Source organism: Xyrauchen texanus, chromosome 10 (assembly GCF_025860055.1).
Source record: "Xyrauchen texanus isolate HMW12.3.18 chromosome 10, RBS_HiC_50CHRs, whole genome shotgun sequence".
NCBI classification, from domain to species: Eukaryota; Metazoa; Chordata; class Actinopteri; order Cypriniformes; family Catostomidae; genus Xyrauchen; species Xyrauchen texanus.
Window position 1 is genome coordinate 36971005 of NC_068285.1, and position 26694 is coordinate 36997698.

The 26694-nt window shown below is 37.8% G+C and overlaps 1 protein-coding gene across 1 annotated transcript; it reads right to left on the bottom strand.

Moving 5' to 3' along the window:
- Positions 1-1164: 1164 nt before the first annotated feature.
- LOC127651040 (RNA cytosine-C(5)-methyltransferase NSUN2-like) lies at positions 1165-26184 on the bottom strand. Its single transcript, XM_052136744.1, has 19 exons — positions 26017-26184; positions 25647-25804; positions 24557-24661; positions 24360-24465; positions 24167-24238; positions 23966-24050; positions 23664-23856; positions 21031-21105; positions 20650-20780; positions 18091-18164; positions 17684-17814; positions 16760-16856; positions 15984-16192; positions 12185-12277; positions 10907-11042; positions 9965-10045; positions 7843-7981; positions 5993-6032; positions 1165-2491 (listed from the first exon to the last, which is right to left on the bottom strand). The coding sequence occupies exons 1-19, from the start codon at positions 26092-26094 to the stop codon at positions 2185-2187; spliced, it is 2310 nt and encodes a 769-aa protein (XP_051992704.1). The 5' UTR covers positions 26095-26184; the 3' UTR covers positions 1165-2184.
- Between the last annotated feature and the right edge of the window lie 510 nt (positions 26185-26694).

Consider the following 26694-nt stretch of genomic DNA (forward strand, 5'->3'; position numbering starts at 1 on the left):
ACTGTACTACACTACACTGCACACATTGTTTGAGGAACATATTGAAGAGATCAAGGTGTTGCCCTGGCCTCCAAATTCCCCAGACCTCAGTCCAACTGAGCATCTGTGGGATGTGCTGGACCATCAAGTTCAATCCATGGCAGCTCCAACTTACAATTTACAGAACTTGAAGGATCTGCTGCTAATGTCTTGATGCCAGATACCACAGGACACCTTCAGGGGTCTTGAAGAGACCATGCCTTGGCGGGTCAGCGCAGTTTTGATGGCACATGGAGGACCAACAGCATATTAGGCAGGTGGTCATGTTTTGGGTAAGATGGATGGATGGACGGACAAATGGATAGATGGGAGGGAGTATTCCAGAAAGCAAGGTTAACTTACCTTAACATAAACCCTGAACTCTCGGTTCATTAACTCAAGCATTGCTCACTTGCTTTTCTTGGTTCCAGAATACCTGGAATTCTGGGTTAGTTCACTCAACCGTGAGTTTGAAACTCAGACTTTGTGCGTGATCACGTTGAACTCAGAAAGGCATTCTCAGCAGAGAATTGAATCCATGAGTCACCATAGAAAAAGACGCTAAAAAGAAATCCACACCATATTTCAGTGATGTAGAACATGATGTTTTAATGACTGCAAACCAGAATTATTTAGTCTTCACTTGTAACAGTGATAGGAGCTGCACTGGTTTAGGACTGAGTGTTTGCTTGACGGAGAGTATACTGATTTAATGCGTAAAATTTTAAACTATAAAGTTTTACAGCACTTGTAAATGCTTAATTCAACATTAATAATAGACCCAAGGATGGATTAAGAATTGAGAGGCCCATGGGCTGGTACACCATGGAGGCACCACGTGATGTGTCTCGTGACTACTTTCACTTGTATGCGCTATGGACCGCTTGCCAGATTTGGTTGAATTTTTCAAATTGGCAGAAGTTTGAGGCAATATCATACATGGCCAGTTATAAGTACTTTTTAATTATGAACCAAATCAAAATCATGTGTTATTATTTGTGATGTGCATTGTATTTAAATACCAAATTCACTATTTACTTGTGTTTACAGGTCTTTATCTCGATCTGAGATTGAGGTTGCAGTCAGTTTTTCAAGTAGGCTATAGGGCGAGTTACGTGCTGTTGACACGTGTGTCGAGACCACGTAAACATGCATTTGATGGACGTCTTTATCTTTGTGCCACAACTCAACTTTAATATTTATAAATGCATCTCAAGACACCTGCGTTCTGTTTTAAAATTCGTTGTGCAGGACAGTCACAGTTTTTAGAATTTCAATATTTATTAACACTCTCTCGAGACTGCATACGCTGCATCAAACCTTTTCAGTGCTTGTGTCACAAATCGACATTCTGATGAAGTTCAGGTTGCAAAGAGGACTTAATGTGACTGTTATACATGATTACAGATTGTTTTTCACCTGGCAAAGTTTCAGCACTTGATAAACAGTGATCCCACTATTGCTCTGGTGTGCAGACAATAAATACACAAGTTAAATGCTGAAACATTTAAAAATCAAAGCATCCCAAAGAAGTCCTATAAACAGTAGTGTTCGCGGCCTCATGGAAAGTGAACATGCCTGGGCAGAATTACGCATTTTCCAATGATAAACAATAGGCCTGCTATGTTGCAGAAAGTGACCGTGATTATTTTTGTTAAAATCTAATGTGATTTTATCATTTGAAGTTCTGTGCATTGTGCTATTTACACTCATAGATCACTATGAACTTTATTCCCTGATATCGGAGATTGTGTTTGACACATCCATGGCAATAAATGTTCTTTATTCCAGAGTCTCGACAAATAACACAATAACCGTTTGTGAACTCTTGTGTTTAACCAAATATTAGAAAACTCGTTTTAATGATTTTCTTTTGAATTTGTCCCATGAACTGGTTCTTGACATGAACTAACAGACACTAAACCAAAAAGAAAAAAATCCTTTAATCAAAATATAAAAAATAAAAAAATAAATCAGCCATTTTGTTTCCAAATCTGACAGTTCTTTAGAGGCTAGCCATTAAGGTTCTAATGGGCCATTGAGCAGTCTAGAGAAGGGTTGAATGTCTGGTATCTTTCCATCTCATTGGATATGTCTCTTTTTCCATCATGTGCTCCTGACCCACAATGTCTGCTTAGGTTAAAACTTCTTACTCATAGGCCAGTCTCAAGTGCTGCCAACAGGATCTGTGCCATTATTGGTTGACCCCGAACCATTTTGCTCCATTTTTGTGCCTTCCTGTCTCTCCCAGAGATCTCCCTCTTGGCCCAGACCTTCAGCATCAGCATCTTCAGTGTTTCCTTTTTGGGCTTCTGTTGGACCGTCATTCCTCTTTCCCTGTTTGTCAAGGAACACTTCCACCCCAACCATGCGGAGGTAATGAAGACGCTCGTTACGTGGGACAAAAGCCCTAATGGATGTTTTTCCCCTCCAGCCACACAAATCTATAGGGCACTGAGGAGCATCAGGATCCCTGGAGTAATCAGAAAAAAAAAAAGTTGAAAAAATAGAGGGGAAAAGCGTCAGAGAGTGACAGAGGGGCATGAGAAGAAACACCAAGACAGAAGGAAGGGGTGAAGGAACATGAACGGCTACAGAGATGACAGCACCAGGAAATGACAATCAGTATGGCTATGGTTGGAGGGGGTTGGGCCACTTTAAAAAAAAATCTCAGCCTTAAGTCCCTTTCACACCAAATGCAATTTTCACCAGAAACAATGGATTCCTGAGGAGCCCTTCACACAGTGAGCAAACATATGCACGGCAAGTTTTTTCCACATTGTTGGGGCATTATTGTTGTTGCGGCTGGCTGGACCGTGTGTTTTCAAACCAAGGTTGTGAATCATTATCAATCATTGTTGTCATTTCACTCTGGTACATGTGCCCAACCTTTAGTGACTTGAATGTTTTCATTCTCGTCGAGAAGAAAAATAATGCTAGAAAACTTTGATTTTCGTAATGTGATTCCATGGTTGTTTTGCTAACTTTTCAAGAATTTCTTATCTGTGATAGCTGGAGGGTGGACCAGTTGAAAGGTGCGCTGTACCATCAAGAGAGTAGAGTTATAGAGCCAATTAATGGATGGGGATTATTAGGAAGCCATGATTGATAATGGCCAATGGGGGGAAATTGGCCAGGACACTAGGGTTACACCCCTACTCTTTGAGAGGTGTCCTGGGATTTTAAATTACCTCAGAGAGTTAAGACCTTGGTTTAATGTCTCATCTGAAGGACGGTGCCTTTTTACAGTATAGTGTGCCATCACTATATTGGGGCATTAGGACCCATACAGACCACAGGGTGAGCACCCCTTGGTGGCTTCCCTAATACCTCTTCCAGCAGCAACCTTCGTTTTCCCCAAGAGGTCTCCCATCCAGGTACTGACCAGACACAACCCTGCTTAGCTTCACTGGGAAAGCGGTCTTAAGTTACAGGGCGATTTGGCTTCTGGCTAGTTAGAATAAACATTACACATGCGTTTAGTGCGAGCACTCTGTTGATGACTATATCTGCATCACGTGTCATCAGTAAGTCCCAATCATATTGCATACACACATTCATTTCCAGTTGCAATCCAAATGTCTAGCTTTAAGCAATTTATAATAATAAAACAACTGTAGTCAGTTATTTTAAGCCAGCACCATACAGACTCCAAACAACTCCATTTTGGCCAAGGGTTTCACATATGTGGACAGTTTTGCTGCGATCTTGCTCTCTTTAGTCAGAGGTATGACACACATGATGATAAACAATTGTGGAGGGGTGACAACCATGCTAACTCATCACAACTTTTTCTCTCCGATTCCCAGCCATGTGGAGCTTTCCGGAATAATCAATGCCTATACAAACCAAGAGAAAGCGTACCAGGTTCCTTAAACAAATGCTCCAAACGAGCCAGGTATGCGATTGAGTAACATACCATGTGAAAGTGTGTGATTGTGTATTTATCCCCTTGAGGCTTGCAGTAGAGCGCGTATGTCCATATGCAACTTTTAACGAGTAAAGAAATTACATTCAATAAAAACGCAGGAAAAACGCTTCGTGTCAGAATCACTATAGATTACAATCGCCATTTGTGATGATTTGTAGCAGAGTGTGATCACAGATAAAAAGGTTCAGATGAGCTTAAAGTCTTATCAGTTCTTCAGTAAAAGATGATGCTTATTGGTCACTTTAGAACATAAAATCCCACAAAATTCTTAACATTTGTGTTTTTTCAGTTTTTGAAGCATTAACTATGCTTCGTCTCCCTGCACCTGGCCAACAATTATGCTAATGGAGCCAACACCTGAAAATCACTGGGGAAAAACAGCTAGTGTGGCACCGGCTTTACATGTCAATCAAACAGAATCTTCTTGTCTAAGGAGGCGGTTCTTGGCCAGAATAAGCTGCAATGAGGAACAGACTTAAAGCCAAAAGTGTCTACGCGAGACTAAGAAATTCTATGATCAGACGGATGGAAAAAGAGTGAAAGATGCTCTAAGACACACTGTGCTGGAACGGGCATGTTGTGTAGTCATGTGGGGAGCCAGCAGCACACTGCCAAGAGTGGAGGATGACACCATAAAGCCACACGCAGCTAATCACAGTGACATCAGAGCTACTCTCACCTCATGTCACTCTGTGATGAAACAGTGAAAAATGGGCTTGCGCACATCAAAATGGGCATTATGGGGGCTTTTATTAATGTGAAAATAAACTGACTTGTATTCAGAATCACACGATGCCATGGGCTTAATTTAGACAGTACGAGTCAGGTAGCACAAATGTAGTTTAATAAGCATCAATGATGCTGTGTGCTGAATTTATCGCGGTTCATGAGCTTGTTGTGAAGGCTGAAAAGGGCTGTTTGATGCAAAAGAATGCACACATTTGTCTGTTTCAAAAGACAAAATCAGAGCATTTCTTGGAAACAGACACACAAAGAGGTATCATTGTTTCAAGGCAAAGCGCACACCGAGAGACAGAAGATTATTGCCCTGTGCAATCCAATTTTTTTTTGCCAATATTAAGATTGGCCCAGCTTAATATACAAAGACTATATGATTTAGTGTAAACATTAAATAAATAAAACAACGTTCATTATACACTCACCGGCTACTTTATTCAATCATGAATGGGCAACAAGCTTCTGTCTTGTAGTGTGCACAAGGCTTAACAAGGCAATGAAAGAACAGGAAAGGCAAAGAAACTCCTTGTACGAGAATAAACATCTGGCATAACTACAAGCACACAAGGGGACAAAACGTATTGATGTTTAACGGCTAAAACAGGTGTGTGTGTTGGCGCATGTGTGACAGAGACAGACAGGGAGGGAGCAAGATAAAGAACACACTTTCCAGCTGGATTGACTAGTTTTCTCCACAGTAAGGGCCATCAACGTGAAACATGACTGTCTGGCAAGCCGAACAATGAGCTTTCTGCTGAGAGAGACAATGAAGAGCTATTTATCTGTGAAGAGGAAGCCGGGTGCATCAGTTCGAGACCTTTAATTATCAGACAAGGGGCGTACTGGCTACAAAGCGCTCAATCTACATTCATTTGTCTCCTGACTGGCTGATGAATGGTGCGAGTGCCATCATAGAGCCCTTGGTGCATGTACAACATTGAGACAACTCCTGCACACCTCCCACCCAGACACTGCTTGGTGGGAGGTGCACTGATATGAGCTCAAGGGGGGGGTATTCATGCAAAATAGTAAACAGAATAGATAACCATTTCATTCAATACAGAACAGCACTGATCAAGTTCAAATTACATATGTACTATTTGACAATATTTGTGACTGCTGTGTATTCTTTGTGCCTATGTAGGCAGTAGACAGCAAGGCAGTCTCTTTTGAAGCCAAACACAGACAAAAGCATCAACTACAGATAAAACTACAACTCATGTCCTTGCCTGCAGAGTTAGGTTCCTTATTATGTTTTTTAATAAATGTGTGGTATAAACAGGGAATAAGAACATGAGCACTTACTTTGGATCTGGATGGTATCTTAAAACAATGCTGCCCATTTCTGGAGGAAGAGAAAATAGCACAAAATGTATATTAGAGGAATATTACAACTGATCAGCGATGTGAGGATAAGCATTTACTTATTCTGCTAAAATAAGTCATAGGCTACATTCACACTGCAGCAGAATGGGACACAAATCTGATTTTCTGCTCAAATCAGATTTTTTTTGTAATTTTAAATTGTATCCCATATCATATACTGGTCTGCACAGTTGACGCTCATTAACTGACTTGCATGCATAGTAACGCTCAACTGGGCATGCAAAGTAACGCTCAACTGGGCATGCATAGTAACGCCCACTGGGCATGCATAGTAACGCTCACTGGGCATGCATATCAAACTCTGGCATGTTCAATATTATAATATGAATAATCTATTCAATTGCATTTAAAAATGTGATTAGCTGTTTTTCAGATGTGACACTAAGTCTAATAAATATGTCAGCAAGTGATGTGACTGTCTTGATGGATAAAGTTTTCCAAATAAAGTCATCTGCTTTCATATGGTGCAATTTCATTAGAAGAGAGTAATATTAAATATGAGCCAAATACCATAAAATCAAAAGACAGCTGGAAAAACAGTATAACAACGCATGTAAGGTAAGAAGAGCGGTCTATATTTCAGATTTCCATTGACTTGCTTGCATTCATGTTTTGATGCAGTTTCAGAAATATAGAAACGGTGTTTCACTCTGCATCTCTTCATGCACATATTTTACTACATGTTGTCTAAACAAACCGCTGTACCCAACTGTTGAGCCTTTAATTTGATTTTCTTTCCTTAAAAAAAAGAAATGAATACATTAACTAGTAAAGATATGACTCGCTTTTAAAAGTTTTAAACCATAACACGCCTATATATGTTGAAAACCAAGAGCACAAATGACGAATATTGAGTTAGATTGATGTAAAAATCCCAATAAATCTGACCTGACTGTTCACACTTAAGGCACATTGGAAAAAAAAATCAAATACATTTCAGATTTCTTTCCCCATATGAAAGAGGCTCAGATCGTATTTGAAAACGTCAGCCCTGACAAAACGTAGCAAAATGTTTATTTAAACTGATACGGTGGTGCATTGAACACCCTGTTTTGTTACGCACGAATTGCAACTATGGCAGCTAAGAAGGCCATTCTTTGCGTTCTATTCGAAGAATTTTCAAAGCCTGATGAAATCGGTTTAAAATACTACAAAATTGCAGTCCAGAATTGTAGAGAACATCCCTATCGATTGAAGGGATATGTGGAAACTGTGGTTCCTAATTATGGTGATCCAACATTTGCCTCGCATTTCTGGATGACAACGCAAACATGTCTTCTGTCTTCAATTGTTGCATACACCAAGTGGACACATTTGTAAAGGACTTTAGTTGGATCCATTGTGCACGCTGCCTTTTTAATATGGCGGGGTTGATATACACGTCGGTGCTCATTGGGTAACATCTCTGACACACCCACCAAACGAGAGAAAATGTACCTCAAAGCCCGAGGAAACATGCCCCTGATTCAAAGTGCTTTTGGCTGTTCACGTGGTCATCCAATTAACAGGTCTGTGTCATATGCGAGTGAATCAGATTTGGGCCAATTTCAGCTGTGGTGTGAACGTAACCATAGCTATGAATACACTGCAATGCATACACTCTGGCCCACAATGACATTGTAGTAAACGACAAAAGTTGCATTTCATTGCAAACGAAACATGAACGTGTTTGCACGTGAAACATGAAGGCAACATCGTTGCATTAACACTTTAACATTTTTACAATAGCCATCAGCATAGCAGGGCTCTGGATCACAGAAGACACCGACCCAGTTTCTTAGCCTGATTGTGAGCATCATCTCCCAGCTTGTTGAGGAAAGGGTTCTCCTGTGTGAGGAGAACTTTCACGTCCTCCATGCTGATGTTGATTATTCGGGCTCTGATGTAGGGGCACAGTGTGTAAATACCCTGGAGAGACAAATCAGCAGTGAGTTAAGCATTGAATTACCTCCTCTTTCACATGCATAGTCCTTTCTGATGTAAGAAAAATCATGCAACCAAGATGGTTAGGATGCCTAGTGTGAAAACGCATCATTTTCCTCAAAGCAGCCTTGGAAAAAGACCACCATTTTTTTTATCCATGTCTTTATCTATGGGAAAGCAGAATAAATTCAAATACACAAGTTTACATAACAGATGCTCCTCTGTATTTAAAAATCAATACATTGCTGTTGAAAATAGTAATGGAAGTTCTATCTAGAGCACATACAAATGCAGCTTGAGGTTATTGACGGCATATTGAGATTAGCTTGCATCCCTAAAGACTGCTGAACCTAGTTTTGAACAAAAAAAAAATAAAAAGTTAGACAGTGTTGGTTGATCTCCAATTATAGACTCACTATTTCACTGCAGCACTACTTCATTTCTGAAGCCTTTATGGATAAAATTACATTAGTGAAAAAACACAATTATATATTTCAGAAACACCTTTGGGATGAGATTACTGCAGCTCCACTGGAAAAAGATTTGACTCATTTCTTTAAACAATGCAAACACTGCTGCAAAATAGGAATCTTAATTTGCATGATCAAATGTTTCTTACATTCTCAGTAAATAACAGACTTCTTTTATTTTGTGTGTTTTACTCTTATGCCTTTCATTTTAAGGGTTTTATGCAAAAAGCACCAAAACAGGCAGCAACTTTTTTCCAATTCAAATGATAACTTGAATATTAACTGCCTGCATCATCCTGAATTACTCTATATGGACCTGCACAAATGTAATGTTTGTTTTTAATCCCATGCAAGCTTCTATGACAATTTTCATGGTGAAATCAAGGTTAAAATTTAAATTTTAAATATCTAAAAACTTAAATAAGATGTTTAACACAGATTTAAATTAAATGTGAGGGCTGAATTCATTTTTAAATTAATTCTGACTTTCAGATATTCCTGAATAAGGTGTTTGCAAGAAAAATATTTCCAATAAATACAGGCCTATGCCAGCCTGCTGTCTAGTTAAGCCTTCTAAAAATCATAACATTTTAAAGGGATTGTTCACCCAAAAATTTTAATTCTCTCATTATTTACTCACCCTCATGCTATCCCATGTGTCTATTCATTTCTTCTGCAGAACGCATCAAGAAAAACTCATATCTCAGCTCAGTAGAGCCTTAAAATGCAAGTGATGGTACACTGTACAGAAGCTGTACATTTATGCATTTGGCAGACGCTTTTATCCAAAGCGATTTACAGTGCACATATTAAAGGGACAATCCCCCCAGAGCAACCTGGAGTTAAGTGCCTTGCTCAAGGACACAATGGTGGTGGCTGTGGGGATCGAACCAACAACCTACTGATTACCAGTTATGTGCTTTAACCCACTACGCCACCACCACTCCACCACAGCTGTACAGAAGCTTCCTTGGTTTTAGTTCAGATTTGTATTTGTATCTGTATCAGTATGTTTTTCTCAATGGTGCATTTGTGTGCTTATCCTGGTTGTCTCAACAGAGAGGAAAAACTTGCGATCGTGTCCGTAACATGCCAATGCAAAAACATTGCGTGAGACTACGTGAACTCAGCGCTCGTGACGTAAACGCACATACCGCTGCTGACCGGAAGTGATGCTTTCTAGTTAAAGTACTTAAATATTGACCTTTTTCCACACCAAAAGTGATTGTGTCACTTTAGAAGGTATTCATTTAACAGCTGGTGTTGTATGGATGGCGTTTATGCTGACTGTCTGTGATTTTTGGAGCTTCAAAAGGTCTGATCACCATCCACTTGGATTTTAAGGACCTACTGAGCTGAGATATTTGTATATTTTTCTTCAAATTTGTTCTGGTGAAGAAAGAAAGTCATGCACACCTGGGATATCATGAGGGCGAGTAAATGATGAGATAATTTAAATTTTGGGGTGAACTATCCCTTTAACTTTAAAGACACTCACCTCTTGTGCTAGTCTGAATGCACAACCAAACTGCTCACCATCTGTATTCCTGGACCACACCTTCACGCCTGTATTTATAACCTGCAAAAAACGCAGACAGAAAATAGCATATAACCCATTAACAAATGTAACTGTTTTACATGATATGTTGATTAATCTAATTATTAAATCACAGATATCAATACCTGCTGAGAAAAGCCCCCAAATGAAGATAATATAAAAGACATGAGATAAGTGTGGCAGAAAAAAAATAAATGAATACACATTACAAAAAGTGGCTTTAGAAGACAATATTGTTTGGGCCAGTGATTGTTTAATGAAATGGAAATACAACACAGTACCCAGCTATTCATTTTGGTACAGAGTTAGTCAATCTGTCAAAGGTAAACTTAAGGGGTCATGCTATTTTTTATTGTTAATAAGTGACATGCGATAGATGTTTTTCAGCATCTTGCGCTATGAGCACACCATGTTAAAAGTAGTTAAACTATTAAAAAAAAAACAAGCCCGTCTTGAGACGACCCCTGCATTGTTCTGTCCAGCTGTTCAGCAACCGTTTTAAAGCAGTGCAATGGTATAAGAGCAGGTCTAGGGGCATGATTTGAATGTGTTAAGTTTCTTTTCAAAATAATTATTTGTTCTAAATTAAAACACTTGACAGCCTTAGACAAACCTTAATTATTCAGAGCAGAAATGTTACAGCAAGAAGGATTTTATAGGCAGTTCTTTGTCTGAAGACAGTGTTATTGTAACATAACTCCAGTGATGACTGTTTACATTAGCAGCAGATGGCTGTTCCACACTTGATGAATGTGGAGGTACTAGAGCATATATAAAGATGAGATCATAGAGGAGCTGCCGTCCCCATCTGCCTCAATGCCATTCTCAATCACTGCTACAGCTGATGAAGGACCTTCAGAATGTTTGTGTGTTTGTCCTTGCCTTCATCCTATCACTGTTGTTGAGCAGAACATTGCGGAGTTCTTTGGACACCATGTACAGGTGCCTCTTCTTGCCTTCATGGGTTCGAGTCAACACATTAAGCTTGGGGAAATCGGAGGAGATGTCATAGAAAGCCCTGGATCAGCCACAAACACAAAAAACGCACATCGTTTCACCACAGGGTTAGCCACACAGAGTAAAGTAAATGACTGGGAACAAGAAAAATTAGCAAAATAGTTAAAACATAAGGGATATTGTATAATCAGCCAGTCATACATACACACACACACACACATATACATATATATATATATATATATATGGGGCAGCTGTGGCTCAGGTGGTAGAGCGGGTCGGCTGCCAATCGCAGAGTGTCCTTGGGCAAGATACTGAACCCCAAGTTGCTCCCAATGGCATGCTAGCACCTTGCATGGCAGCTCTGCGGCCACTGGTGTATGAATGTTAATGTAAATGGGTGATTGGGACACAGTGTAAAGCGCTTTGGTAACCTTTAGGGTTAAAAAAAACAAACTACACAGCACTTTCGTAACCAATTTTTAGGGTGTGGACATAAACATCGTTGAATTCGTGTTTTGAATCAAATAATTGAAACAAAGTCTGAACCAATTCAATAACTTACTAAATGTAACACTATTTAGCTACAGATGTGAAAATCAGAGACACTCTGAAAGCATCATAACATGCTCATATTTGCCAGCCTCAAAACAAGACTGCTAAACTAGTCTATTGATGCAGTTTCTATTAAACTTGATGGCTAAATAATTATATTAAAACATTAAATGACTTGACTTGTCGAATGTTTAATCTGTATAAGATCCTGCATGTACACAAGCTTAATTTGACATCGGCAGCAAAATCAGCAAATATTTGATATATTCCACAGCTCTAGTGTGCACACAAATGCACACAGCGCAAAACATACACTGCGGCATATGGTATAGCGGCAGAGGCATTGTCTCCAACTGTCTAAGTCAAAATGGCAGTTTGCCAGTATTGTGGCTCTGTGTGCATCTGCACAAGGAAATGTAACATTCACCACAAATAAGAGAGTCACAATGACTGAATGATAATAATTTCCTCTATTCATGCGAATGATCAGGTAGGATGTGCAAGATAAATGCTTATATTTACTATAAATGTCCGTTACAAACACATTAAAGGCTCCAACCCACTCATCAACTGATATAACAGCATTTGTAAGAACAGTATTTGTATTGAGTAGAGAGGGCTTTGTAAACTGAGAAGAGAGGCACTAACTGGATGGGAGGAAAGATGGGGTCATCCTCTGTCAGAAACACAAAAGGATCCTCTTTGAAGCCACAGAGTTTCATCTTCTTTGGAGGAGGGGGGCTGGAACAGAGAGAGCACTTGATGTTTACGGGGAGCACAGTGACTGCAAATTAATTGCAGTACTACATACTGTCCACCAGGGAGCAGTGTGAAATATAATCGAAAGGCCTGAAGCAGTGGTTATGTTTATGTACTAGCTTAACCTCGTGCAAACCCGTGTCCACATGCGTGGACATAGTATTTTGGCTTCAAGTTACGCAACACATCATTTTTATTTAAACCGACTGAACTCTAGACTGTCATGAAAGTAAATCCTCCGGAGCAACGAGTCACGTGACAACAGCATGGCGTCGATTTCCGTGAAGTGCTTCTCCAGGTGCAGTGCCAGCAGAAGTACCTCTGATGAGAAACCTTTACTTTTTTTTTTTCATTGAAACCTGTTTGGGTGTAAAGAGTAGCGTCTCTAGTTTTGTTTGATATTCAATTTTCAAACGTCAGCACGCTGCTAAACGTTTTTATTTTTTAATAACAGTCAACATTTACACATCTGTGGATCATTTCGCTTCATTTTAATATATACATTTTGCTATTTTTATTTTGTTAATCACTGTATAGCAAAGTTCTATTCATTAACATTAGTAAATGCATTCCTATATATTTACAGTGCATTTTCACATTGAGAATCAACGGGTTGATCCAAAAGCTGAAAAATTATGCTTTCAAAAGGCTTTATATGGAGTTAGGATGAAAATAAGGTGCATTTTGAACAGTTCCGAGACAGTGCAGACAGACAGCACACTGGAGGATAAGTCATCCACTAAATAGGGAGCGAGATGACGTCCTATTTCTTTCCATGCAGCAAAGCACATTCACTACTAAGATCAGACCAAAATTTCAGTTTCAGGATACATGTTTGGCAGACATGGGACCATAAGTCAATATAAATGTTTAAAAATTGCAGACATATGTCCTTTAGAGTCATTCGTCACACTGGAAATGGAAGGTCAAGTGAAATTCAATGCATGGCATTACATTATTACTGTATGGAAAACAATATTCTGTGCGGTTAAATACTGCACATTTTGACACAACATGTAGGTTTGCATTTTATGCATACTAGAAAATGTGCACAGCTAACAACAAGGAAAGCCAAGTTTGTCAATATCATTGTCAATATTTCCATCTATTGCTTTTTAGTTATTTGTGATTACCAGACAATGAAAAAGTCATTACAAATACACTCACAAAGAGCCATTTCTAGCCTAGAGATGAGGTGATGTATAACATTTCACAGAATCTTTTATGCATTTACTATAAACAAAACCAAGAGAGCTGACCGGCTGATTTGATTGGTTTCAGCAACTCAAAATAAAAAAGGTTTCTTTTGCAAATTTAAGGGACAGACTGTTTTTTTTTATTATTATTACCAGAAGAATCTCTGGATTTCATAGGGACTTACATGTTAAAACTCTTATTTTTCATATTCAATATTCAACTGTTGAATTCAATTGTATCATTAAATGGTGTCTAAATAAATGAATTCAATAAAACTTTAAAATCAAATGAACAGAACAATTACCAGTCATTTTCAACATAACATTGCATTATTTTTATAATATGAAGTGCTTTAATACAGATCCTCAATATAAGTGAAGTGCAGTACAACAGAGCATCACAGAGGTTAGGTATTGATTAATATTAATAAGAACAATGATTCTTTTACATTACAGTGAGTATTAAATAAATATACAGTAGTGATAGATGCATGTCATATTTTTGTCCATTTAAATGGAGCTTTTATTTTGAAGGATTAACTAGTCCAGCCGGTTTATGACGGCAGCTTCACAGCTCCAGAAGATCAGCTAGCTATGTGACCCAGTGTGATAAAGGCTGCGGTTTAACAAACTAAATATGTAGTTGTAAATATGTAGAAATAAATTGTAGCTTTTGCTGTGAAATAAATCACACTAGGACATTGGATTACTGGATTGTGGATTTAATTTGTGCACCGAATGTTTACGCAACGACATTCATATGTCAGATGGTATTGATTCTTGGTATCAGATTATTTTTATGAATATGTGAGCACAGTATCGGACCCGATTCCGAACCCAATATCGGTATCAGAACAACCCTACAATAGACCATTTTCATGACAATGATTTAATACATTTTCACGACATCACAATTTAAAAAATCCCTGATCCCTCAACATTTTCTATTAAATGTGGGGACCCTGTAAGCAGTATAAATAATGGTTGACCGAAAAAATCGGTGCCGATAGTTGCTTTTTCGAACTAACGGTTACCTTTTATAAAATTATACAAAATTATCACTCCAAAGAGGTTAAGAAGATATACATCAATTATAAGTTCATGCTGATTTTGATTGACTGTGTTCCAAAAGAAAAGGGTAAAAGTCTGTTTTTATTGCCGGATGGTTGATTAATTACCGCTCATACAGTATTTATTAGACTATAAGACAATGTTTACATCATAATACATTGTAGATAGGCCTGTCGTGATTTTTTAAATGGTCTGAACACGGTTATTTGATCTACCAGCGATTACTGTGCATTTTAAATTTCAATCACATTTTACTGTCCAAATAGGAGTATAAATGGCGTGTTTCAACAACAACGGTGTAAATGCACATGGACCAAGTCTACAGTTGCCCAAAGAGACAGATAACTTTAAGGTTTATGACACACACACACACCTTTGACAAAATTATGACAATTTGTATGAAAATGTATCCTCATAATTGTGAAAGCCAAAAAAATGAAGAGTCATAATCACAATTATTTAGTTGACAATTAATCGTCAGCCAAATTTCAGACCAATTTGTTTGTTTGTTAGATGAAGAAACTTCTGGTCCCAATAGCAGGATTTTTTTCATGTAATGTTTGTTAAGCACTGATCCCATTCTGATTGCCAGTTGCTTTTGATTGGTTTCAGATCTGTGGAAGGTATTGAGCACTTTGAGTTCTGTAGGTAATGCTTCTTTGACAGCATTATCTGCTCGCTCATTTCCAGAGATTTTAGAGTGACCAGGAACACAGCAGATATGGTTACAATTTTGAGCTTCAAGGGATGGCAATTTGATTAAAATCTTAACAATTGTTGGGTGATCATTTTTAATAGATTCTAGTGCTTAAAGACATGATTTTGAATCAGAAATAATAATAAAAAAAAAATATCAATGTACTTCAGTGCCAACAGTAGAGCATTGGCCTCTGCAGTGAAAAGCCCAATATGTAGATGATTGTAAGGGTTCTTTTCTTATGTGTGTGTGAGAGCTGGGAGTACAGATTATATATATATTTTTATTTATACATTTATTAAATGAGTCCCCAGTGTATTTTGGGATTGATTACAGCTTAAAGTCCTGCATTATGGACCAAATCGTATTTTTTTTATTGTTATAATTTAGATTTTGCTTGCAAAATAAACTGCATCTGGTATTTTATTCATTTTGGACTCTTGTACCATATCTGTGCCTTTCACAGTAAAGAGACTTTTAACATAATAAATAGACTTAAAAATTAATCTGTTATCAAGCTTTTCCACCAGCCTAGCTATCGCCAAAATCCACCATTGGTTGCACTAGCCAAAACGTCTATATACTGTAGGTGCATCCCTAAAAACCCACTGCACAAGAACAAATAAAAAAAAAAAAGCATCAGAGAACAAAAGAATGGCTGAACATGGTGGAGGACAGATCATCTCTCGCACGCCCACATATACACCTGGCTGAGGTTACTTACCCACAAACATTCTCTTTCTTGGCCTCTTGGAGGTCTGGGGTATCTGGAACAAATGTGTTTCCCTCTACAGGAGTCTCGCCCTCCACTGTTTCCACCGGGGCGTCAGTGGGAGAGCTGTCTACAGAGGGGACCTCAGCGGATGACTCCCCCTTCAGCAGCTCCTCTGCGGGGGTCACCTCACTCAAGCAGTTTGCCTCCTTATTATGAAGCTGGATAGATGGAGAGAAAAACAATTGGTGTTGAGAGAATGGTATTGATGCACAAATGTTAGCATCTCATTTCAAAAGGCAATGACAAATAGGCTGGATTCATCCTAGAAAATAGGTTAGCTGAATGTAATAGGACAGAAAGACAGATGGAGTGAGTGCTTAGGGAGGCTCCCCATTTCATCAAACAGTACTGAAACCTTATTTAGGAATTCAGGCCCATGGGCTGCTTTAAAGCTGAACTGTGTAGCTTAAAAAACAAACAAAAAGCATACAAATGACAGAATGTTAATTTTTGGGTGATCTACCCTTTTAAGAAGCTTAAACACTGCATAGCTTAACAGATCAGAAGAACAGATCACATCTTCAAGGCTGAAAAAGGTTAAGGTACACACATTAATCCAACGGTACAAAAAGAAACAAAAGGGTAGAAGCGTTAAGTGTTAGGATTTGTGTGAGCATTTTGGATGACTTGCATGTAAAAACCACAGGGAAAAGCTCAACTGGTTAGATGTAAAACAGAAGTTTAGTTAATATTAGATGCAATCTTAGCAGAGCGTCTTCTGATACCTTTGGGTAACGGCGGTTCCACGGCATGGGCGCCTTCTTTTCCAACACAGCTACAAAGAACCCGCCTGTGTTCTGGTGATGGGGCAGTATTCTCAAACTAAAAACACAAACAAATACCAAACGTACCGCAACAAGGTTACGACTAATGTAAATTGGGCCCACCGACTCTTGTGACATTTTCTCAACCAAATCACTTGGTATTTCTCCAAACAAAACAGGGAAGCTCCCATCCACTCAGCTGTGTGGTGGTGATTTACTATGGTGGTATACTGCCACCAGGTGTGCAGTTTTGGTAGAACACGATCAACACATTATGCACAATATAAAGAGTTGGCAGCTGCAGTACAAGCTCTTTATGCTGGACACTTAAGACACCCTGAATGTATGGATGTCACTGCATTACATAAAATATCTAAACAAGTGGCACTTAAATAAAAGAAACATTTATTAAACCACTGGAATCAAATGGATTAATTTTATGCTGCCATTATATGCTTTGAGCTTAAAAGTTTTGGTCACCATTAACCTGCATTGTATGAACATACAGAGCTAAAATATTCATCTAAAAATCTTAATTTGTGTTTTGCAGAAGAAAGAAGGTCATACACATCTGTGATGCATGAGGGTGAACAAATTATGATAATTTTTTATTTAATATTCCATTAAGGCAAAACATAAAAGTAGCATTTTGTCAAATGTTATTGGATCATGTCTATAGTTAATGTGATGAACTACACCTGTGTGAACTTTAACATCATGCATCCACTAAAAAATGACTTTGGGACCAGGTAGTAAAAAAGAAAAGGTGAAGTTAGTTCTTCTGAGAAAAGGTTTAGTATTATTTACTTGCTGATGAAGCTAATATAAAATTGTGTTATCTAATGCAATGACAACCATATATTATTACAAATAAAAGCAGCTCACCATCTCTCCAGTCTCATATTCGCCAACTTTTCTGGGTCTGTTGGGGGAAACATGGTGGGTCTGATATGTGCGTGTCGACTTGTCGGCACTTCTGACCAGTCTGAGTACCACTGACCTTCTTTGGTCATTACCTATAACGGAGCAGATTTAATAACGGAGCAGAGGATGATAGGCCTGTTCGAAAAACATTGCACAAATAAACTTGATATTTTTGTGCAACATTTACGGTATATAGCCATTTATAGTAAACATTTTAACTACATGATTCATGGGGTTTCTTGAATCTGCAATGAATGGTTTACATAAGCTAATGCTGAGATAATGCAAAAGGAAATATGCAAATCAAACTACATTGGTGTAAATAGTTGTATATTAATATGAAAGAATGGAGGTTAATAGTGATTTACTTTCCAAACTGTGAGTCCAGGCATATATTTTAGACCGGGGAGATCTGCAGTGGCATCTGCTAACTCTAAGGCACCTGAGAAAGAAGATCAATCAGAAGAAACATGAAAAGGAGAAGGAAGAGGGGATAATGGGAAAATAAGATAAATACACAGTCAGCCTGTCTCTGCTCATTCAAGGTTTCAAATTTAAAGGTTATTTTTTGTTGTTGTTTACAGCTTTGCTGGCCAATACAACATTGGACTCAAACTTTATACTGACATCTATCATCACACATACTTAGAAAACGTTTGTTTCAGCCGTATTTGTCATCCAACCATTCATTTATTCTGCAACCGAAAGTGTCTAACAACAGGGGGATTACTGAGACCAAGTAGTATACAGTTAGTCATGTGTCCAACATGAGACCCGTTTATAGAAAAAAACAGCTTTGATATGATTCATCGCATGCGAGTGGCCATCATATCAAATATCTGTACTATGAACTATCTGTGCGGATTTAAAAACTGTGAAAAGCACATTTTTAATCTGGGATCCAAAACTGAAGTTACCTTTCGTATTTCTCCATTTATTTTCATATAAAAAAGGAACACACCATATGAATGACTTGCACAATATAAGATGGATATGGAGGATGTATACAGTTGTGCTTATTTCAAGTAGGGCTGGGCGATATGGCAAGAAAAAAAATCTAGATTATTTTAAAACTTAAAAGATGATTCACAATTCGATATTTCAACTTTTAAAGGGGTCATGATATGCCATTTGTATAACTGTATCATCTTTTCTGAGGTACACCAAAAATATCAGAGTTTTGTAATAAATTATAAATTTCCACCCCGTTTCTGGACCCCTGTCTGAAATGCTTGGTTTTGGCCTCAGCGGCTCCTTTAAACTTTAATTTAAACAGCCATTGTTCTGATTGGCTAACATCGTGCAGCTCCTTAAATTCAGCCATATTTGAAACACAATCAGAAGATAATAAACAAGCTCTCCACAACATTATAAAACAAAATTTCAGGGTTTACACAGCACACATCCAACACATTGCATCCGAATTTATTAAACTTTAATCAAGCACATCAGCACCATAACTATCGTTTACTCACGGGTTTTCTGTCAAGTCCAAGTGTTTTTAACTGCCCCATTCTTCTGCAATAACAGGTCATTTGCAAAGCTTGTATCATACTTTGACTGGTTCACAAGCAGTCCACGCTGATATCAGCCACACATACACAGTCCATATAGCATGGTAAAACATGACGCACACACACAGTGCACTGAGGCACAGATTGCCAGAAACGCATCCAAATGGTCAAAGACGTCCAGCTAGTGCTTGTTTACATACACCAACAATTAAAAATAGTGCATATGGGCGCAAGAAGAGAAAGACGCAGAGCAGTTGAATGAAGCCAAACGGAGTCTCCTTTTCGGAATTGTTTCTGACATTGATTCTTTTAAAAGCAGTGCGATAAACATGACAATAGTCAAAGACATCCGTGTAATGCATGTTATATGCACAAAAATCTCCAAAAAAGTCCAGATGGGTCTCGTTTGGTGTTCAGGAATAGTTGGTCACACTCCCTCTCTGTTTATGATACGAACTGAGCATCAGTGGGTGGGGCCAAGGGTGCAATGACATGCTGTGGGGCATGTAAATACAATGGAGAAATGTCTTGTGACATCACAAACACGTTTTTTAAAACGAGACGTTTCAGCAGGGTGGGAACTATAAATGCTCTTTTTAGACTGGGGAGGAAGTTCTGAAATTTACAGTATGTTTGTATAGTACATATGTCAAAATATAAAGGAATATTTGATTTTCCATCCCATGACCCCTTTAAATGAACTCAAGGTAAAAGTAATTCCAACATGGCTCAAATAACATGTTCTTTATTAGAATGCAAAGCAACCCGGTAACAGAAATCAAAGTTATTCTCATTACAGAAAACAAAGGTCAATTTTTGAAAGGTCACATAGGAAGTTGTCAACAGTGTAATTTGTCAAATAAATGAATATATAATTTATTTAAAATAACCCAGATGTTCACAAATAATAGTATAAATTAAGAAAACTGAAAATACTATTAGCCAAAGTAGATAAGTAGAAAGTACTCATTGTATATCAGATATTACGCATGTATAATCATACAGTAAACCCCTGCAGATAGTCCACGCACGAGAAAATTCCCCAATGGACATTGAGAAAAAAACGGACATTGAAAAAGAAAAAAGATTTAGACCTCTAAAACATGATATCCATTATGGCTGCATGATTGATTGAATTAAGATTAAAAATGCAATATGGCCTCGTGCGATTAAAGTTAATCTAGTTAATGTGCAGCTGATCAGACTGGAGGTGGCATCAAGCAAAGCGCTGAGCAGTTTTTTCGCTTCCTTATTCAGGTTTTGGTGGATTGACAACATATCTAACTTTAGCATTTGCAAATATTTATTTTAACTCCTTGATTTAATTCAAAGTGAATTCAAATTAAAAATTCAAATTAATAGATAAATTGTCCAGCCTTAATTTCAAGTTTTTATTTAGGATGGTAGATTTACCTTCACTCTTCTCCAGCAGGGCAGCGATGACAGCTTCATCCTCAATGGGATTCAGAGAACAGGTGGAGTACACCATCCTGCCCCCTACTGCCAGCTGTTCAACTCCACGTATAGCAATCCTTATCTGCAGCCTGACAGCCAATGAAGGAAATTAGACTTAGACCATAACAAACTGCTGTGTTCTGCTACCACTGCAATCTCAGACTGCAGAGACAGCGCACACACGCACACACACACGCGCGCGCTGATGGGGCAATACACAAAAAAACAACTCTTCATTAGATACATCCTGTTTCAGTAATCAGGTACAGAAAGCACTGCTAAAGCAAACTCACTCCAGTTGGCAAATAAACATTCCTCAGTAAACTGCACTCATCTTACCCATGGAGCTGCAGGCTATTGCTAGTTGTCCATTTTTTCCACACGTCAATGTTTTTCCTCATTGTTCCGTCACCACTGTGGAGATAATTTGAAATGTAATTAATGCACAAAACAAACTTACAATTGTGAGGCTGAGGTAAAACCATTAATATATTAAATCAACCTTTTATAATAGAGCGCAACAGTGACTAGTGTCCACTTTTTTTAGTGGCCTTGGTTCTGGAAGTATTTTCCCATTCTTTGTCTGCATTGGCAATTCAAAAAATTCTTCAGCAAACAGTTCTATACGATGAGCTAAAACAACCAGCTTAATAGTTCAACCTTTCATTTGAAGCAAAAATGTTTCTGGAAAAAGTACAATTCTGTGTACTTTATGAGGGGAGTTGATCATTCCATGAAAGCACTGCAAATGACGCCATCAAACCAAAACGGTGGTACAAAATAAAACTATTGCTTTATATTTACTGATTATAAGTAAATTAACTTATATTTACTCAAATTTTAAAGTGGGAGACCAACTCGATGATGACTTATCTAATTGGTTGATCTCTCTTTAAGATTATGGGTAGTGTATTCAGTAAAAACTAATTCAGTAAAAACAAAAATTAAAGACGACGGTGGTAAAATATAATGATATCCTGAAACAGTCACTGCAGCATCAGTCTACAAACTGATCAATTACATCAGTGTTCGGTTAACAAGACAGCAAATGTTGCTTCAAATAAAACTACTATTCAAGAATAAAGCCTTTAAGTTAGAGAACTACAGTTTTGCAGGCAATGAGGAAAAAGCCATAATTATATCTTTAAAGCTGACTTGAAAACCTCTCATCGACAGAGAGAAATGTTTAGACAGCAAAAAGAGCTTGACCACATTGTGTGTATAAGACGTTTACCGTGCCTGGCACCGAACAGACAGTGTTGTGCTTGGCACCTGGTTCTGCTCCAGGCCAAGTATAGACTCCACCAAGTATATGATGTTACATGCAGGGAAGATGCGGTAAAGACTCAAATTAAAAGGGAAAGTGCAGGCAAGTGCCTGCCACAGTGAAAATGATTCCCTATTGATTAAAGTGGTCATCAACTTCATCTCTACATAAGCAAACAGCAGTTTGATTTCGGTTTCAAAGGGAAACATGAGCAAAGATGTACAGTTTGAGGGATGTTTCATAATCTACATTAAAAGTACCTACAGTACATTACTGATTCAAGTATCTTGTAGCGAGAGACTAGAATGTAGAAAACACTATGTTAAATACTATTTTACACATCTGTGCTGTTCTTCTTTTGAAATTGTACTCTCAAAGCATTTTTACTTTCACTGTCTGCATAGTCTGCTCCATTTTGCATCTTATTCTAGATCCTAGAGACGCTCACTTGGACAGGACAGGACAATCTGACATGTAAAACAACCAAACACAGTTTGTGTTTTACTGTGTTTAAAGGCGGCTGAATGTGAAATTGTTGATCCTACAATAAAGCTGCACAGTTAATCAAAATGAATAACCATTAAAATTATGGCTGTCACAATTAATCCTAAAAAGTGTAAACTTCTGAAATTCATTAAAACCAAAAAAAAAAAAAAAAAGACATGTCCATTGGGTGCATGAATGCAATGATGAATCAGAGTGTTTAGATTAGTGTAGGTGCAGATAGAATGAAGTTTTGTTTTTTGGCATCTTCCATGATTTGGTTGAAATATTTTTTTAAACGTGCTAAATTGTTTTAAACGAGTCGAGAGTATTCGTTTTGATGGCTGCTGAAGGTATGATGAAATTAGCTAAACAATTAATTAACAAACACACAAGAGGAAGAGATTGTGGGGAACTTCGTCAATGATGCATGTCCCAATTCCGCAGACATCTGCAGCATTTTCTGGGAATTCTGCATGTGCATGGCTATCAGTACTTTTGCTCCAGAGTGAAAAAAGAGAGAGAAAAGTTTTCTAATAAATTCTATTAATCAAAATATTTTCATTCATCTATTTGTGCATTCATATCAGGTCTAACAGTACAATAATGAAGAAGCAGGTTGTCTAAAGCCGGCACAACACTAGCTGACTTTCCAGTAATTTTCAGGTGTGGTCTTCATGACCACAATCCCAAACCAGACGGAGGGAGACAAAGAACGCATTAGTATCTGTCAGCAGGAGGTCATTAATCACTTGATCATCTTCCTGCTGAGTTAATGGCTTTAAAAACTGAAAAAAGCACATCTGGTTCACTTGGAAAAAATCGTTCCGTCACGTTCGCCTATACTCAAGCATTACTACCCGTTGACATATTTTTACAGGTATATTATTTTAACCGATATATCGATGTATGAGATAAATCATCTAAATGAAGTAAACGCAACATTGTAACTATTGTTGCCCTGGTTACGGAACAATAAAGCAAATGCCAGTGAAGCAGAGATGGCAGGATCACAGTTGAATACTTCTGGGGCGACATGCACTGGCCACGCAACTGGCTATTAAGATGAATGGGAATGCGTACCGATAGCTCTCTTCGTGTATATTAGAACTTCATGACACAAATGAGATCAATCATGCATTCCCAAGAATCCCCCAAATCAGGGATTTTTTCTCACTATCTGACTCAAAGCAGAGATACTCCATACAACGCTTCACCTCACCTGCAGGGCACGTCACAGAGGATCCTGTCATAAAACAGGACATCCTTCTTCCCTTCATTATCAAACTGCAGACGTGGAATGTTGGAGGCATCATGGTTGACCACCATAATACACGGACTGTTCAATCTCTTGGCCTGATGCACTAGCAGGTAACATCGCTTGTTATCCACATCATTGGCAATTACAAAACCCTCTGGAGACACAGAGACGGAGGCCAATGATGAGATGAAGTACATACGGTCATCTTTAATCACTAATCTATCCATTATACTCCATACGAGTAACTATGGCTGAATGTTTACCAGGGAAAGGCACATCCATGTCGGAGTGGAGCATCTCAATTAGTTGAGCCGTCTTTGATCCTGGAGCAGCACACATGTCCAGAATCTATTCAGACAACCCAGAAATTTTAAAGATTCTCCCAATGTACAGCAAACTGTCTAAATACATTAAGTTTGTTTTCAAACATAGACCAGGCAAAGAAACTGATGATGCTGATGTACCTTATGTTGAGGCTCGATTCGGAGTAGAAGAGGAGGAATCATACTGACAGCTTCCTGTCTGCTGATGTTTCCCTGATGAAAACAACGTATTTGTGATTGACTACAAAAAAAAAATTTTTTAAATTAAAACCAGCTACAAATTCTGGAAAGATAATATAAGACAGGACAAGAAATAGTTGGACTTCAACTTTACCGATTCCGTTTCGCTGACCAAGAACTGGTGGAATTTCTCCAGCAGAGGAGATTTGCGTAGGATCTTTCTGCTCAGATTGGTGTGCCATGCCAGATCATCAGGGTACCTGTACCAACATGATTCAGGATCAGGTTTAAATTGCACAGATTTCTATGGATATCATTTCCAAATGAAATGGAGAAGATCTTTTGTCTTACCAACTCAGGGGCTGAGGGGCCTCAATCTTCTGTCCGTCTACCTCAAGGTCTTGTAACTCCTTGAAATATTTCTCTTTCAAAGTATGAAGGATTTCTTTGGCATGACTGATTACAGAGATTGAAAAGAAGAAAAAAACCATTTTGAAATGACATCTTCCTCTATAAAATCTATGATGGTGGGTTTTCAACAGCCAATGCACAGATTATCTATATCTACACACACACACACACACACACACACACACACACACATATACATATATTTACACATATTTACACATATATACACATATATACACATATATATATATATATATATACACATATATGTGTGTAATAATGATAATTTTTGGGTAAACTATTAATTTAACCTGAAATATTACTTAGATGAAGTTAGTTCCTCCAAACAATTCACTTTCATGTATTGACACAGTCTGTGGCATGCTGTTGATTACCACAGAACATAACTTCAGTTTGCAGAGATAAAATTACAATGGAAATAATTAGTTGCCACATAGATTAAATGCATCATTTTCTGTTTGCTATATTTTATTTATATAGTTTTATGCGGTGGATGAGCATTGTAACAAATCACAGACTTGTCCGTTGCTGGATTTCGGTGTATAATTTATGAAAAATGTTAGTAACGGTTTTGTATTTCATGCCGCTAAGAGGGCCAGCGTTTAGTTGAACATTTAGGCACCGTCTTGATTTGTTGATTTACAAAAAAATAAATATAGAACATGTATAACAGTTCTCAGTCGGCTTTGGAAGTGTAGCCTAAAATATGGCATGCATATGCCACACACAAAATAAGTGCTTGATGTCAATACTACAAATCGTAGTCAATATCAAGGGAAATAATTGACAATTATGATTTGTCATAATCATGAATTCTATATAGGTATATTACTAATTTATGAACATCTAAATGTATTAGCAAAATGTCAACTGTTTAGATATTTTAAGGTAACAAAAATAGTTAATTAGTATTATATTCCTTTTAGGTTATAATGCAATATGTACTGCAGTCAAATTCCTGTTTGTCATTAATTATTAAAATGTGGAGCTTTACAGATCATCATGATACCTCTTGTAACCTGTGATTCGTATTGTAGCTGGCAGAGGCTCCCTCATGGCCTCCATGAACTCCTCAAACTCTCCTTCTGGGACAATCTTCAACTCCTGGTAGTAATGCTCAAAGAGTTTGTTTTCCTTGATGATCTCCGAGTATCCTGCTCCCCAGCCCTGCCAACATGTATGCCAATGCAAGTATTACTATTTGTCTAACTAATTTGCCTTGTTATTACATTGAAACACTTTCATATACAGTATATCAACACGATGTGACTATATGATGACAGTATTCAACGTGCAACTTATGTGACATCAATAATATGAATGTGCAGTGTTGTCACAGAGCAGAAAAGTAAGAAGACTCGAGCAGTTAACAAACTCACAGTGTCATCTCTATTTCTTTTGCCCTCTGGTCTTCTGTTCTGTTGAGGTTTCTGTCTGTTTCTATTTTTTCTGCCCATGTCTGACAGGCATATAACTCTGGATATAAACCTGCGATGCGTTTTGACTGACTGATTATTGATCTCCTCTGCTGTTGCTGAACTCACGTGTTCTTGACGCGATCTAAACAAGCGCACGCTCTAGTGGAAGGACCCGCGTTTATGGTTTCCGCGTTTCTTGCCTGACTTATAACCAGACGCGATTGTATTTTAACCGAAAAGATTAAGGAATGCACATTTACATTAAATAATGTACATTTGAAAGAAAAAAGAGAAAAGCACCAGGAATAAAAGTATAAAATATTATGAATCCGCACTTAAAAAATTAATTTAATATAAAGAGATTTGGTATTATTTGAAGAATATTTTTTTACTTTTGAATTTGCTTCTGTGAATATACGATTTGTCTTACATAAATAGGTGGTTAATAATACCTAATACATTGTATTTGTTTGACTAATTCTATAAAGAAACAAACAGTACATCCTTAAAAAAATACATGGAGAAATCCAAAAGCAAATGGGTCGTTAATTCAATTACAAAAATCTAACTAAAATAATTGTGTAAAAGGACAGTAAAAAAAAAAGTGGAGTGCAGATATGAGGTATTGTAATAGCCTTT